This window comes from Plectropomus leopardus, chromosome 13 (genome assembly GCF_026936395.1).
Source record: "Plectropomus leopardus strain MGB_pleo_1.0 chromosome 13, ASM2693639v1, whole genome shotgun sequence".
NCBI lineage: Eukaryota > Metazoa > Chordata > Actinopteri > Perciformes > Serranidae > Plectropomus > Plectropomus leopardus.
Window position 1 is genome coordinate 33,646,076 of NC_142188.1, and position 17,224 is coordinate 33,663,299.

Below are 17,224 nucleotides of genomic sequence, written 5' to 3' on the forward strand. Positions count from 1 at the left end.
TGTGTGTGTGTGTGTGTGTGTGTGTGTGTGTGTGTGTGTGTGTGTGTGTGTGTGTGTGTGTAAAAGGGAGATTGCCACAATTTGCACTTCAGAAGAATGGACTCATATGTTCCCCTTTGTAAATCTATTGTAGGCACAATGGCCACACTGCAGCCAGCGGTGCAGCTGTACACACAAAGCTACAGTGCCTCCCCTATTAGGAATACTCAGCACCTCCACTCACCTCTCAGCAGTTCTTATTCAGAGGGCCAAATATCAGCGCCCTGAAAGTCTGTTTGTGGATCTTGAGCAGAAGCTGACCCCCTCAGCACTGGCACCAGGATCTGAAGTTACCACCTGCCATGTGCCAAATGCTACTGGAACATGGTGGATGCATAAATAGGACAATCGGACACTCTCGTTAGAACCCTTTTCAGGCAGAAACATAGGACTGATTTATTGATTGTTGTTTGAGAAATAGGGTTAAAATAAATGATTAGTTTAATCGTCTATTTCAGTGTTCCTCCATGCTCTTGAGAATTGAACACCAATAGAAAACTCCAGTAATGAGTCCTAAATCCCTCTGGTTCCCTCGTCTCTAAGTCAACGTTTTTTTAAATGTATTTTTGGCAAGACGCCTGAAATAAGGACTGTGGTTGATACGAGCTGAAGAGACTTTCATGTTAATTGAAAAATAGCTTAAAAAAAAGTTATCACGCTGAACTGTGTCAAATATGGTTTAACTCTTTAAAACCTAAGCAAAATGGCTTGATTTCCCCTTTAAAAACATGGTAAGAAGACAATGAGCAAAGAAGAAATGACCCCGAAATCAGCAAGACAATCAGCAATCAGAAGTTTTTAAAAAGTACAAAAAATTACCTGAAAAATTGTTTAAAAAAGAATAATAATAATATACAGAAAAAAACAAAAATCAGGAAAATGTCCTGGAAAAGGTGCTCAAAATATTATAATTTTATATATAATAATATAGTTTCAAATATGTAATTATGAGGTTTTTTTTGCTTTTTTCTTTTTCCCTCAAGACATTTTTCCTAGCTCCTTAAAAATTATTTTCTAAATCTGTCAACTTCACGCAGTGTGTGGAACATTTTTTGCTCATTGCCTTTTTTCCCAAGTTTTTAAAGAAATCACACGAATTTGCTTAATTTTCAAAAGGTTGAATACTTGTAAAAGGCATCTGAAAGCAGCGCAAGTAAAGTGATGTTGCTCCGTGTTTCAAAGGGTTAACAACCTTCTAGTGGTGGTGATGCCACCATAGTGTAGTTTGTGTTAGCCTAGCAAAGATTTTACTTCTACTTTTGAATTTAGGCTTCAAAATCCTGAAAGTGTTAATTTGTGAAGATTTTCTTTCTGAGTTAAAAACATACAAGCATCATAAACATTTGTTCACCACAGAGTTTATTTTGGCAATGAACCAAAATCCAAGGAAAAATCACAGAGGCCTTTTGATCAGTGAATCAGGTCGATGTTAGCAGGTTGGCTAACAGAAAAACATCATCCCTGAGACAATCTCTATATACCATTTTTAGATCAACTTGACAATATGGCCACTATCATTTTTCAGTTTTTAAAAATTATTTTACGATAGATGTTATTCGACCACATCCATCCCACAGGGGCAGAATGCGAGAGAGAGTGGAGGATGTCGGGGACATGTAGTGGGAGATGGAGATGGTCAGAGAGGTGAAGATGACACTCGAGAGAAATGTGTTTGCAACACTTAATTTTGAAAGTCCACCTACAGATGGAGTGTAACATGTCAGCAGCTTATTAGCTGAGACTGACCAATTCAGTGGTTTCATCATTCAACAATTAGTTGATTTCTTGGGTACAAGAAGGTCCCAGTTGGCCCCTGAATACCAAGTGAGCACTAAATGATTATTGTCGCTGACCATGTGTGTCGCTTTATGGACTGACTGACCAACATCAGAAAGCAACACCTACAAAATGACCACTGACATTTTTGTCAGAATTGAGCAGTTATTCACATATTCTTATCCTGTGACAACTTGTTAACATTATGTGCGGTGCTTTTTATGTTATATGCATCTTTGGAAGTTTTATTTAGAAAACAAAAAAAAGTTCATTTAATTCATGTCATTTGAAATGCAAAACTTTGAAGCTCAATGTGGCAAAACTGCTCAGAATGCAGATCTAAAATTCTGGTAAAATTCAGGTGGTAAAATACGTTAAAGACGAATATATATTTGAGTAATATATTGTGTGACTGTGATCAGATCTGATGTTTGGCAGGACTGATAGCCCTGTGTGGTATTCTGTTTTGAAGGTATAATGGTGTACATTTAAATGCTAATTTTCAGGTCATTTTCTTGTACTTTTTCTTAATTTCTTTATACATTTTAGGTCATTTTCCCTAACTTGCTGAATGCCTTCGTCTAACGTTTATGAAAGAAATCTAGCAAATTTGCTCAGGTTACAAGTTTCTATTACATTAATAGTATTAGTTCAACCAAAAATAGTGAAAGTAATAGTAATTATGTAATACTATATATAATACTGTGAAACAGATTTTTTTCTGAGACAGTTATTGAACTGTGAAAATCTCATACATTTGCAGCCTTACCTGTGAGACTGACTAAATTACCAGTTCCATATTGTGGATACATGTGCTGTTAAGCTTTAATATTCTTATCATTAATGTGATTTTGTTTGTGTCCTGTTGCTGTTCACACGTCAACTTCCCAACACAAAGCAATGCTCATGATGTGATGTGAAGCTGAATACATTTGTAGCCTCCACATTGTCCCCATGCTGGTTTCCTGTGGCAAAGGCATGACCCGCCCTGCTCCCCCTCTGACTAGCTAGCGCTTGTTGGTTGGATTGGTTAGATTTAGGTAAGAGGAGTGAGATTGGTTTGGGCTTGGGTAAAAGTGTAAGGAGTGAGCCCATCAGGGACAGAGTGAGGCAGAGTAGAGTGGATCATGACTCGCTTTCCCAGGAAACACAAATACACCTCCCCCACAGCAACCTGTTGCTTCTGCAATTTTGTTATCGTGTTCATGGAAGAGCTGTAACATGGTCAGATCAGATTAAACCTCGAGACACACGCGCGCACACACACACACACACACACACACACACACACACACACACACACACACACACACACACACACACACACACAGAGCAAGGGATGGGTATCCACAAGTCCTTGGAGCATCAGAGAACTTCACATATAGCTATGAATATATATGAATATATACATATAGCTATAAAAATTCTTAATACACTGTCACTGGGTGGAAAGAACCACTCTTTCAAACAGATTTATTGTTAAGTACATTCCAAGAGAATCCATCCACCTGACAGGTGTGACACAGCAAGATGCTGATTAAACAGCATCATTACTGCGCAGGTGTGTCTTAGTATGGTCACAATGAAAGGACACTTTAAAATTTGTTCGATCACACAACACAGTGCCACAAGATGTCAAAAAGTTTGAGGCAGCGTGCCGCTGACATGCTGACAGCAGGAATGTCCACCAGAGCTGTTGCACCTAAACTGAATGTTATTGAGCTTCCCTGAGAGATGGATGGATTATTTTGGAAAAAAAGAAGTGCTCACTAACACAGATTTTAACAAATTTGGGACCAAAATTTGAGAGAAATATATCTATTGAGAGCTTAATGCTCATCTGGGTCCAAGCTACATAACAGAAATTTTGACCCGTGTTGGATTTAGATTTTTGCTCAGTGTATATAGAGGAGTAGATGAAGCATAGTTTTACCCAAGCCAAGTGTTTTTGTTGTGAACTAACTTGGGATGAGAGTGGATCAGAACCACCCTTCAGTGAACCTGCCCCACCTCCCACCTCCACCCCACCCCCACCCCCCAGCTTGTATAGATTATGTGCTTATTCATGGCCAGCTCTAACTCAATCACTGCCTTCCACCAGAACCATAACAAATGACAGCGGGGGGAAATTACAGTCATTTGTCTCTGTCTACCCACATCATGTCAGTCCTCCTTTTCCATCCTTTAAACCAGGACACCTGTACCATCTTCATCCTCTATCTCCTCCTCCTCCACCTTATTTAGCTCTTTCTTTGTACCAGGAAAGACCCTACCACGTGTCTCTGCTAAGCTTACAATTTCCCCCAATCACAGTTAGATTTGCATGGGTTTGCGTACACAATCATCAGCTGAGGAGGCACAAATGTCTTGGTGCTGTAAATGCGCCATCATTTGATAGATGACCTGTCAGACTTAAAACGGGTCCCCTCGGTATCATAACAGGTGTGTTGTGGGATATGCGACTCTGGCTGTGTGTAGTGGCTGTTGTTAAGGCAGATGGAGGCAGGGGTTTAACTGCAGCTCTTTCTCTGCCACATAATTGCCACTTTCAGTTGGACTTCCTCATCAGAGTGCTGGAGGCAGATGTCAATGTTGCACTTGAAGTATTTGACAATTTACAGTTTATTCTCATTCTTCTTATTTTGCATCCATACTAAACAGATTTTGAGTACCTGTTGTTTGCTGTAGACCTTTAACATTAAGACATATAGACAAAAGTAAACAAGAAAGTAATTTATTTACATTAAGTGTCCATTAAAGTCCCAGTGTGTAGGATTTATGGGCATCTATTGGCAGAAATGGAATATAACATGAATAACTCTCTCTCTCTTTTCATTTGTTTATAATCACCTGAAAATAAGAATTGTTTTTGTTCCATTAGAAAGAGCAGTTTCTGTCTACATACAGAGCAAGTACTCTCCCACAGAGACCACACATGTTGTTCTATAGTAGCCAAGAACAAACCAAACACTGACTCTAGATAGGGCATTTCGTGTTTTCAAGTTGGGGAGGGTTGCACAATATTGGATTTTTTGCCAATATCCAATATGTAACAACTCATTGAGTTGACCAATATCAAGTTACTTTTTTTTACTCTTTGATTTTTCCCTGTAGCAGGTTAACTTAATTGACCTCCTATTCAATTAGAGTACTGTAAAGACCTTAATGACGCACAGAAAATACACTTTTGAGTTTTCATCAAATGCTTTTGCCAAAGTTACGCATTATTTGCCATAAAACTGGAAGCACTTTTTGAGGGGCAAAGCATCCACCAAAACTCACCAGACATGGCACACACATCAGAAGCCCTATAATGTGATATTTGATATGATTTGTTTTTCACTGATGTGCCAAAATGGCTCTGTAGCGCCCCCTACAGATTTCAACAAAGCGGCCCCTGCAGTACATTTCACCTAGAGCTACAAAACTTGGGAGGCATGTGTAACAGCCCAACACCTACAAAAAAGCCTCTTGGACCCATGCCCTAAACCCAACAGGAAGTCGGCCATTTTGAATTAAGTGTGCAGTTTTGGCGTATTTTTGGCCATTTTCAGGTCTTGCAATTTTTCGATCTTTCAATCTCTTCAGAGTCGAACTAGTCCTACAGATTTCATCCGATTGACTTCACAATTTGAAAATCCTCTGAGAAGGCCTGGGACAACAAAAGTTATTACATTTGTGAGTTTTTGTCACATTGTGTGGTTGTTACTGGGTAAATCATTTCCATGTCTCACCATTAACCAGGAAGTACTTTATAACTCTGAGGGACATGGTCCAATCTTCAACAAACTTCACATGTTTGATGACTGTCTTGCCCTGAACACATCTCCATGACAACCATTACCATTACTTTTAGCGCCCCCTACTGGCAACATGAAATGTCATGGAAATTACACGCTTTCTTCTTTGATGGAATGCTCCTACAGATTGTATCCAATTGACTTCAAATCTGGTGACAAAACCTTTAAGACCTTAATGATGCCTCCCTCTGAACTATAGGTTTTCCATGAACGCTGTTGTCATGGAGACCCAGTGGTGGCTGCCAAAAGGGAAATTGTTGTAACTTTACTTTACATCGACCAGTTGGCCCCAGATTTCACAGTTGTGGTCAGGCTGCAGCCCTGAACACATCAACATGTCCTTTAATATGATACTCACTGAGCCACCTATTGTCAACAGGAAGGACGCCTTGTACCACAACTATCCTTTTGATTTTCATGAAGTTTACATGTTATGTTTGACAAATGATGTAGACCAAGATGCCACAGATTTTGTGTGTCCAAAAGAAGTAATTCACCATGTGAAATATCTCCCTCAAGGGTCTAAAGTCTCACTCAAGTTTCAAGTTTCACTGAAGTAGATGATTGCATCAGAGTCCCCAAAGTAGCCTTGACTTGCGTGGGGGTGCTAGGGCCCGTTCATCGCTGCTTGCAGCTTTAATTTTTCCTTGAAATTAATTTGCTTTTAGAGGGCTTTAATATGTGCAAAAACTCATGAAACTTTGCTGCCTTGTCAAAACTGATGAACTTGTCAATATTTTATAGGTCTCAGGCTTGGACCTATAAAAATGGCTCAGGAGCGCCCCCTAGACAGTTTCTACGGAGGATCCCCCAAAGGCCATTTCACTTACACCTACAAAAATTGGCAGGCACATGCAACACCCCAAGACAAACGAAAAAGTGTCTTGGAGCCATACTGTAAAACCAACAGGGCGTCGGCCATTTTGAATTGAAAGTGCAATTTTGGTGCATTTTTGGCCTTTCAGAGGGGTCATAACCTGTCGAACTAGTCCTACAGATTTCATCAGATTGACTTAAAAAATTTAAAAATCCTCTCAGAAGGCCTGGGAAATCAAAAGTTATTAGATGGGGGAGTTAATGGGCCAAACATTTCCATGTCTCGCCATGGACCAGGAGGTAAACAGGAAGAAGTTTATAACTCTGAGGGATATGGTCCAATCTTCACCAAACTTCACATGTTGGATGACAGTCCCACCCTGAACACATCTACATGATAAGGATTACCATTTCTTAAAGCGCCTCCTACTGGCCACAGGCATTGACATGAAAATCCCATGTGTTGTTGTGATGTGATGTATATCTCCTACAAATTTCACCCAATTGACTTCAAATGTGGTTTCTAAGACCTTAAGACCTGTAACACAACAACTGATTTAAAAAATGGAGTTTTCGTCACACTATGTGGGCGTGGCTCGGTTTCCAACTCTGATGTTTCGCCATGACACAGGAATTTGTTGTTAATCAGCCAAACGTCACCCTATCTGCCCAAAACTTCTCATGCTTGCTAAGAGTATCGGCCTGAACATTTCTGCATGGCTCTATTTCCAAATTATGTAGACAAAGATGACTTGAATTTTATGTGGTCTCTAGCGCCACCTAGCGGCCACAGGAAGTATTACCCCACATTAAATATCTAACTGAAGGATTGAAACTCTCTGCCTGCTTATTCCGACTTTCACCGAAATGAAAGATATCCTGGGACATCAAAAGTTATTCACTTTCTGAGTTTTTGTCATACCATGTGGGTGTGGCTAGGTTTTCAACTTCGATGTTTCGCCATGAAACAGGAAGTTGTAGTACCTCAGTCACACATTGTCCAATCTGCCCCAAACTTCTCATGCTTGATGAGAGTCCAGACCTGATCACATCTGCATGGCTCATTTCACCCATCGACATACTGTCACCCACTGGAAATGAGAAATCACATGATTTATATTTTTAGGTGCATCCCCTTACAGGTTGACCACATGCAGCTCAAACTTTCTAACAAAAGCTCCTTCAAGACCTCCATGGTGCCTCCATGAAGATCATATGTTTTTAATGAACATTATTGCTGTGGCAATGCCGTATTCGCCACCAAACAGGAAGCTACTGTAAATTCAGTTTGCATTAACCGATTAGCCCCAAATTTTTTACAGGTGTGATCAGGTTGCAGCCATGAACACATCAACATGTCAGTTAACGATGATACTCAATGCGCCACCTACTGGCAACAGGAAGTATACCTTGTAATACAGTTATCGTTTGATTTACATGAAATGTACATGGTTTCGTCTACAAATGATGTAGACCAGGATGACTTACATTTTTTGTGGGCTCCAGTGCAGCCAGTAATGCATTATAATGATAATACTACACAGTGTGAAATATCTCACTTAATGGTCCAAACTCGTGCATTTTCCGACTTTCACTAAAATTAAAGATCGGGACAGTTGGAGTCACACCAGTAACCCCGACTTGCGTGGGGGTGTAAGGTCCTCTTCATCGCTGCTTGCAGCTTTAATTATTATTATTATTTTGACACTCTAATTTTGTTGGTATGTGATATTTACTTTTAGAGGAACAATTTATCTAATAAAGTATGGAAGCGGTATTATACATCTGTGTGGTGTGACTGTGTTGTGTTGTGATTAGGTCTACGTATCTGTTAAACCAAACTATAAACAGGATTTTAAGCCACAGCAATGTAAGTAATAAAGTAGGTGTGGGTAGTGGAAAAAAAATGGTAAATGACAGCTATGCTGACATTTGTGTCCGCAGCAGTGCTTGTACTTCATGCCACCCCTGAGTAAGTCAGTGCCAGTAAATTCTATACACTGGACCTCTAAATTTCAAGTTTCATAGACATTCTACATGTCCAGAAAGTCAAAGCAAATCTGTTCTGATTAAGCTATTACTTTATACTTAAATTTTAACCTGGAAACAGATTTGTTTAGTAATGGGTACATTTTATTTTTTGTTTTCATTGAAACCTATGCATGGATAAAGAAACTGTGTATGTCCCTTCCCCTCCCTCTAATACCCCTGTCCACCATGCGTTTAGCAGCAAACATGTAAGAGAATCTAATAGACTACCATTATACTAAATTCAGTGTTTCCTTTACTTTGTTGCAGCGTGCATAGCATTGGACCCCCATATACTGATTTTCTTCTTCTTTTTTTTACTATTTAAAATGTGATGGTTGATAAAGTAAATTAATTTAAAAATGTGCTATTTTTCTCTGATGAACGATGATTTTTTTTAGGATACTATTTACAAAATGCAAAATGTAAATGTTGCATTTTGTAAATAGTATCCTAAAAAAAATCTATACACTGGACCTTTTCATTGTTATAGAAAACCTGGAAAAGTATTGAAATGCTTTTATTTTGTGCAATGTAATGCAACATAACAGCAATTTTATTTTCTGAAGCTTTTGATATAGCGTAGCTTCTACAATTACAGTTTACAGGCAAGACGGGCAAGAAAAAAAATTGGGTCCTTGAAAAGTCATGGAAAAGTTTTCAAATTTTGACTATGAATATGTGTTGGAACCCTGAATATTGCACTGTACAAGAGAAATAAACATGATCATAAATACCAATCATACAAGATTACAACAACTTTTTCCACTTCAGTCCTGCTACTAAAAAATGGTTATAAAAATTAGAAACATATATGTGGCGTATGGCTTCTAAATTGATGCTGGTCTTCTTCATAAGTTTTCTTATGTTACACGTATGCATCAGACGGAGGTGATGAAGGGGCCATGTGGCAGCGTGGGAATGACGTTCAGGCATGTTCCAGCCAGTGAGGGGGATGCAGTTCATGTCAGCATTGAGACAGTCACACCTAACTCCCCTGCTGCCCTGGCAGACCTGCAGAAGGGTGATCGTCTCATCGCCATCGGAGGTTTGAGATGTTTATGTGTTCATCCACTGCAGTTTTTCCTATTTGTCAGTCCTTTGCATATAATTGAAAACTTATTTCCTGATGTCTTCATAGGTGTCAAAGTGACATCCTCTGTTCAAGTGCCCAAATTGTTGAAACAGGCTGGAGACAGAGTGGTGGTACTTTATGAGAGACCTGTTCGTCATCAGACTCCCTCTTTTGGAAGCCTCGGAACGCTTCAAGAAGGGTTCGGGCAGCTAGAGGAAACTGGTTTTATTCCCCAGTCAGGTGGTTACGAGGAAGACCCAGCCCCCATCACTACCCTCTCTGACATATCCGACAGCAAAGACATGGACTCTGAATTTGAAGAGTTGATTGTGGACTCCAAGCCTTTCCAGACTGGTGGGCCGAACAGTGGCACCTCATACACCAGTGATACTAAGGAGGATTCCTTACTTACCGTAAACCAAAGCCCCAAAAGGACTGTGGCCAACTTGGCCTCTAAGCCCCTTGGTACCATATCACCCATCCTTAACCGCAAGTTAAACCTGGTGGGTCTCCAGTCACCACTAAAGCCCCAGCCCAAAGAATCACCAAAGCCCTCACCACATAAGACCAACAGTGATCCAGTGGAGGGCCTGCAACGCCCAACTGTCCCTCCCCCACCTCCTCCTTCTCGTCCCCCAGTGCCGCCAAGACCTCAGATAAGGTTGACATCAGCCTCCTCAGAGACCAGTCTTTTGGAAGGCCTTGAGTCTGTTACAACTACTAATACTACTGTTGTTGCTACTGTGACTACCACCTCCAGCACTTCTGAAAAATCTCCAGAGAAAGCTCCTACCACTGGAGCCAGTGAAGACAAGGCTGGCACTGAGAAGACATGTGTCAAACAGACTGAGGCCAAGCAGCCTACCAGGCCAGCAGAGTCCAGTGATGAGCTGCCAGTCTCTTCTGCTGTGACCAGTAGCAGCAAAGCCGATCAAGCAAAGGACAAGGCTTCAGAGAGCTCCTGCAGCACACGGGACAGTCTAGAGGAGCACTCCCTCTGGGAATCCCCAGAAACCATGTTTCGTAACCAGACAGGACGCTGGCCCAAGGCCTCTGTCGTGTTTGAGGTTGAGAGCAACCATAAGTACCTTAATGTAGCCCTGTGGTGCAAAGATCCCTTTAAGCTGGGCAGTTTGTTGTGCCTGGGTCATGTCAGCCTCCAGCTGGAACATGTAGCCCTGGAATGCATGGCCACATCCTCAGCAGAGTACCAGAGCACCTTTAGGTTGGGTCCTCCAGAGCCGAGAGCTAACGTCAGCCGCACTGCACTTCGCAGCCTCAGCACCCACAAGGGCTTCAACGAGAAGTTGTGTTATGGTGATGTCACTCTCAACTTCTGTTACTTAGCTGAGGGTGAGATAGAGTATCCTGGAGTGGTGCCAGAAAGAGAGCGAGAGGGGAGTCTCCATGATGAGGATCTAAGGGAGAGGGAGCAAATCCCTGCTGCACAGCGAGATGACTTGGCCTATGGTGCCATGCAGTTGGTGGAAGTTCGTCACAACTTCCAAGACACCCAGTTCCAGAACCCCACGTGGTGTGAATACTGCAAGAAGAAGGTGTGGACCAAGGCAGCCTCTCAGTGTATGATCTGCGCCTACGTTTGCCACAAGAAGTGCCAGGACAAGTGCCTCACTGAAAATCCCTTCTGTGTGGCAGCAACTGAACGTCGCGGAGCTGACCCTGAAGCAAAATCCACCATTAACCGGGCCACCACTGGCCTAACGCGCCATATCATCAACACCAGCTCCCGCCTGCTCAATCTCCGCCAGGTACCCAAGACTCGACTGGTTGAGCAGGTGGCCGATGTGGTGCCTGGAGTAGTGGAGCCGTCACCCAAGCATACCCCCAACACTTCAGACAATGAGAGCAGTGATACTGAGACCTACACCAGTGGCGCCAGCCCCTCAAAGCAGCCTGTTGGCAGCAGTGGTAGCAGTAAACTTGTACGCAAGGAAGGCGGCTTGGACGACAGCGTGTTTATTGCTGTGAAGGAGATAGGCCGGGACCTGTACCGCGGACTGCCGACAGATGAGCGCTCCCAGAAGCTGGAGTTGATGCTGGACAAGTTGCAGCAGGAAATTGACCAGGAGCTGGAGCACAATAATGCCCTCCTGCTGGAGGAGAGGGAGGCCACAGATGCCCGCCGCAAGGCCCTAATTAGTACTGCCTTGGCCAAGTCTGGGGAAAGACTTCAGGCCCTCACTCTGCTCATGATCCACTACCGGGCAGGCATTGAGGACTTGGAGTCAGTGGAGAGCACCTCTCCTTCAGAGCAGCAAGGCTTTAAAGGCAAAGGAGAAAGCCTTGAGGAGGAGGCCATGATGGGGACAGAGGTCTATGACAGTGACATATGCAGCCCTGTGGAGGTGCAGCTGCTGGATGACATTACTGAGGAGCAGATCTGTGTGGAGGCACTGCACTGAATTAGACCAGAAAGGAGAAGGAAGGGGAACATGTGCTTTGGGCTCGTGCCTCCTAACAAAATTATGTTAAGTTTGTTTTTTGAGATTGGGGAGTTTCAGCAGGCCATTTTAAATATCTTCTATGTTGGGGTCCAGTGTTTGATTCACAGTTTTTTTTCTTCCTCCCTAAGGATTCATGTTATTGATGTTTTATTTTGCACACTGTGATGTTGTGTCCATGCTCCTGGTTTTTAAAGGGAAGAGCTCCACTTTTATCTGCCCTCAGTAGTGCTGCATGTGGATCCTCCAGTTTTGTTTTTCTGTGGCTTCATTGTAAGCATTAAATTTAGTTTGTCGTCTTGTCTGTAACTGCTTTGACAGAAGGACTCAAGAAATGTGCACATTTCTGTTGTCTACTCATCTGAATTAACTTAACTTTAGAGAAGGAAAGTAATTGTTGAATATTTGTTTTCTGTGAGTAACAAGCCCATATGAAGGTGAAATATTCGAGTCAGTAACAGTGTGAATTATACCAGGGAAAAGCAGGTTTAAACATCCACCTCAGTGGAACAGGTCATTTGTCTAAGAACCCTGCAAGTTATCATACATATCTTGTTTTGAGCACTTTTTTTACTGTAATATATTTGGATTTTAAAAGTGACTCCCTGCTTACAAAGCTCTGTGAGATTTCAGCGGCTGCACAATTCTAAGTGGAATCATATATATGTATAGTTTGTCTCTCTCTTTTCTCTTTTCTTTTTTTTTGTATGTATTGGTTGGGCCAAACATATTTACCATATAACAGTTTGCTGTCTCCTGGGAGGGTGCACTGTAAAAATAAACTATTTGTTTGAACTTAAAAAAAGTTAGTGTCTGTCTAAAATAAATTTAAGTTGATTGAATTTGAAAATACAAGTTGAGGTAAATTTGTGACGATTCAACTTGTCTTTTTAAATTCAGTCAACTTGAAAATTCAAGGCAGCCCGAACACTAACCTTTTTGATTCAAAACAAATATTTATTTTTAGCGTGTGTAGGGAGGTTAATATCATGGGGTATAATTAACTATGTTTTTTTTTCTTTTCTTTCTTTCTTTCTCTCCTCTGGTCTTTCCAAATCATGTTTTGTTCAGAACACCCCGTCAACTTCTAAAACCCAACTATTGCCAACCCATCCAGACTTTCATTAGTGCAATGCAATGTCAAAAATACATCACTGACTTTTTTGCTTACTCTCTGAATGAATGTTATTTTAATGCTCTCATGATGTGAAAATCTCCCTCCATTTATTTAATTGGTTGTGTGTGTGTGTGTGTGTGTGTGTGTGCGCGCGAAGATGATTTCCATGCTTTGTGATGTTTCAATGTGATTTATTGCAGATAATTTGCCTTCACAAGTTGTTTTCTTGCCCATCAGAATGTATGCTCAGTCCTGTCTGTGTGTTTGTGTATATACGGCTGTTTGGCACTGCCTTCCCTCATTTCTCTGCTGAACATCAAGCATTAATGTAGTCTGTTCCAGTGATTCTATCATAAGCAAGATACAGCTCCTGAATGCTAAGCTGTTCATCTGACTTTTCCATCCCCAGAGAGCCACTGATTGGTTGTGATGAGGCAGTATCTTCCTCTTACATACTTTATGGAAATCTATCCTAAAACACTAAACAATTTTGAAATCTATTTTAAAGATGTTTGTTTTCTTTGTGTATTCTGTTTTGCCAATTAGTGACATATCAGATATATTCAAATGAGCTTTTGGTATCAGTCAGTCAGAACTGTGATGCTCAACAAACATGGAGAGCTCCGTTAAAGGAAATGTGCATATAAAGGGCTGATGTTCAATTGAGAGTAAGTGTTGGAAAGCAGCCCTGCGTTAACATAATTAGACAATGAAACATGGCTGGAGGGGTCCAGTTGAAGTAACAGATTGAGTTTGATGGCTTACCAGATGCCAAAAAGCAACTCAGCTGTAAATACAATAGGGAAGAATTTTAAAAAAATATGAACAGGAATCACAAAGCAAGCATTTTATCTTGTTCCTGACAATTGTGGGGGGAAAAGTAGATATATGCTGTTAGTGTCACAAAGTCATGCATTAGCAAATTTGCATTTGCAAATATTTGATTGACCAGCACCTTGGGAGATGATGCTGCAATTGAGGCAAAAGTTGAGCCTGTTTCAGATTTGTTGCCCAACGACCCTGTGTTGGCACCTTGCTGTGCTTTTGGATTATTGTGATTCAAGTGAATAAAGGGGCACATGTTTTCCACACTGTGCTGATGGTGGTCTGCATACAGCCTACCAGCTTTATAGGGTGTCTCTGTGGGTTGTTGAACAGCATTTTGGTAAACGTAGAATAAATGATTTCACCGATATAAAGAACGTCCTCAAATAAAACTAGGCTATTCATGCAGCAGAGAGACACAAATACTTTTAAAATTGATGATACATGAACAAACCACTTTTGCTCCAGAGGTAGAAAATCCAGAATGCACTGTGCCGCACCAGACCAGTAAATCCTCCCGCTGGTGGGTGACGTAATCTGGAATAGTCCATGTGAAACAATGGCAGTCAACTGGATCTTGTATTTCAGTTAAAGGGGAAGCTAAAACATGTTTCTAAAAACATTTGCGAAATATGCAACTCAGTAACCGAATCTGAGTTTTTATTCGATCAACACTGCTTAGTTTTACCATTTGATCTCTGTATTTTCAGCCTCTGTTTTGACTGTGCAGGAAGCAGTATGGCTCCCACTTCCTGTTCACACACTTTCGTTATTACAGCTAAACAGGGCGTTAAAATGTGTTTCTGAAAACATTTTAGGAGGGAAATAGGCAGTGCAGTAACATAATCTTGATTTATATTCGATCAGCACTTTCTAGTCTTACTGTTTGATAGGATTTTGGTAAAAATTTGAGCGAGAGCGGGGCAGGTAAATCTCTTGATCAGCTGTATACTCTTTGTGTGTGCGACCGCGGGCAATACGAAAATGCAGAAGTACAACCTGTAGTTCCACCAACACCTTCAAGAGCCATACTACCCATATTGTTTTGACACATAAATGGTTGAAGATTGTTAGAGTATCCTTTTTAAGACCTCAGTATGCCTCAAATAAAATCCAAACAGCATCTTTCCAGACAATCAGACAGCCCCACTTAGGCACATCATGTAACAATACAGTTAAATAGTGTTTTGGAGTTGCCCAACGTTTTTTGTTGTTGGCTTGTTGCAGCAGTTACAGCACATGCATTTCAAGGGGGTGTGTGGTTGGAGATGGATTAGTGAGCTTACGCTCTGATGACCTACTTCACAAAATGAGTTCTGTAATGAGCATGGGAGGAAATGAGGTAACATGCGCCAAGTTCAAGGTACCCCCAGAACAGCCTTTAATAGCCTGCAATGTTCTCAAAATATCATTTGTTTGCATATTGCTTGCTCCCAGCCTGATGGACAGTGCTCTGTGGCTGCTTGCACAGAGAACAAAAACTAGGCTGATAGAGGTTTTAACACATGCAAAAATAAAAATACATCACCCAAACTGCATAAAACAGGATTTAGGTGAGTTAGTTAAGGGTAGATTTTTCCTTAAATGTAACGTAACTCCAAAGCACTTGTCCAAGCTAGTGGTACAAAAGAAAAAAATTAACCTAAAGTTAGTGTCCGGACTGCCTTAAAATTTTTTAAGTTGAATGAATTTGAAAAAACAAGTCGAATCATTACTTACCTCAACTTGTCTTTTCATATTCAGTCAACTTCAAATTTTACAGTAAGTTAAAACAAAATTTTACATTTTTACTTAGATTGAAAAAAACACCACCAAAAAAAAAAACAAAACCCACCAACAAATGAGCATCCAAGCTTCCTCAAAATTTTAGGTCCGCTGATTTTAAAAAGACAAGGTAAGGTAATGCTTCAACTTGTCTTCTCAAATATAGTTTACTTAAAAATGTATGCTGCACAGATACTTACTTTTTTAAGTTAAAGGGTTTTTTTTTTTTGTTTGGTTGGGTTGTTTTTGCATTCTGCAGTGTGAAAATAAATTATTTGTTTTAACTTTAAAAAGCTATTATCTCTGCTGCCTAAATGTTTAAGTTGACTGAATTTGAAAAGACAAGTTGGATCATAATAAACCTACCCCAGCAAATAGCTTATTTTTACAGTGCAGACTCTTAAAAAACAAACAAACAAAACCCAACTAGTTGTTTTAACTTAAAAAAGACAAGTCTCCGAGCTTCCTCAAATTTTTAAGTTGACTGAATTTGAAAAGACAAGTTGAGGTAAGATTGTAATGATTCAACTTGTCTTTTCAAATTCAGTCAACTTAAACATTTAGGCAGCACATTCTAGCTTTTTTTTCAGTTAAAACAAGTGGTTTCTTTTCATAGTGTAGAATCCTGGCAAGCAAAGGCATATTTCCTGTTCTTTTCTGTGTCGTAGATATGTTGCCCATGTACATATTGGCTTACTGGCTGCTATACTTGTCAATCTCTTCCAGTCTCTGTATATCCAGATTTTTTTGTGCAATATTTTTGTAAGAAATGAAGTTGATAATCAGGAATGAATCCCCATGTCAGTGATTCTCGTTTTCTCTTTAAAACCATGCGGTGTGTGTGTGTGTGTGTGTGTGTGTGTGTGTGTGTGTGTGTGTGTGTGTGTGTGTGTGTGTGTGTGTGTGTGTGTGTGTGTGTGTGTGTGTGTGTGTGTGTCCATGTGTCTGCTCGTGTAACCTGAGGGGACCAATGAGAACCCAAGAGGTTAAACCTCTCCTTTGGCCTGAGAAGCTTTTGCTGCTACCGCTGCTTTTGTTACGCTCTTCCACAGAACTCACACGCTTCTTTCTAACCCCCCGCCCACACACACACACACACACACACACACACACACACACACCCTACACCGGCCCACCCTTTGAAACTGCACTTATAACATGACTGCCTGCCACGGCTTTCAGCAGGTCGACGTGGTGTTTGTTTTCGTTTGTGTGTAAGGGATGTTGTGCACAGTTTTTTGAGAAGGCTCATGTGAAGAAGCTTTATTGTACATAACCTAAATAAACAAGCTGAAATTAATTCTTATCACTCTGCGTCATGCTTTAATCAGCTCACACAGACCAACTTTACAGGCTCAATCTGTGATCCAATGCCTACAACAATCCCGCCACCGGCAAAAATCTAAACAGAAGACGCTAACCCTTTGAAACCTGGATTATCATCTGCTTTCTTGTGCTACATTCAAATGCCCTTACAAGTTGTTTGATCCTAAAATATGAGCAAATTTATTTAATTTCTTTT

The 17,224-nt window shown here is 40.8% G+C and overlaps 1 protein-coding gene across 2 annotated transcripts in view; it reads left to right on the forward strand.

The window, feature by feature from the left end:
- The window catches only part of pdzd8 (PDZ domain containing 8), a 60,984-nt gene extending 43,982 nt beyond the window's left edge, over nt 1–17,002 (forward strand). For both annotated transcript variants that reach the window (XM_042501979.2, XM_088086537.1), the window contains 2 exons: nt 9,345–9,507; nt 9,601–17,002. In XM_042501979.2, coding sequence (XP_042357913.2) covers nt 9,345–9,507; nt 9,601–11,957 — 2,520 coding nt within the window. In that variant the 3' untranslated portion in view covers nt 11,958–17,002. The remainder of the gene's footprint in view (nt 1–9,344; nt 9,508–9,600) is intronic.
- The last annotated feature ends 222 nt before the right edge of the window (nt 17,003–17,224 follow it).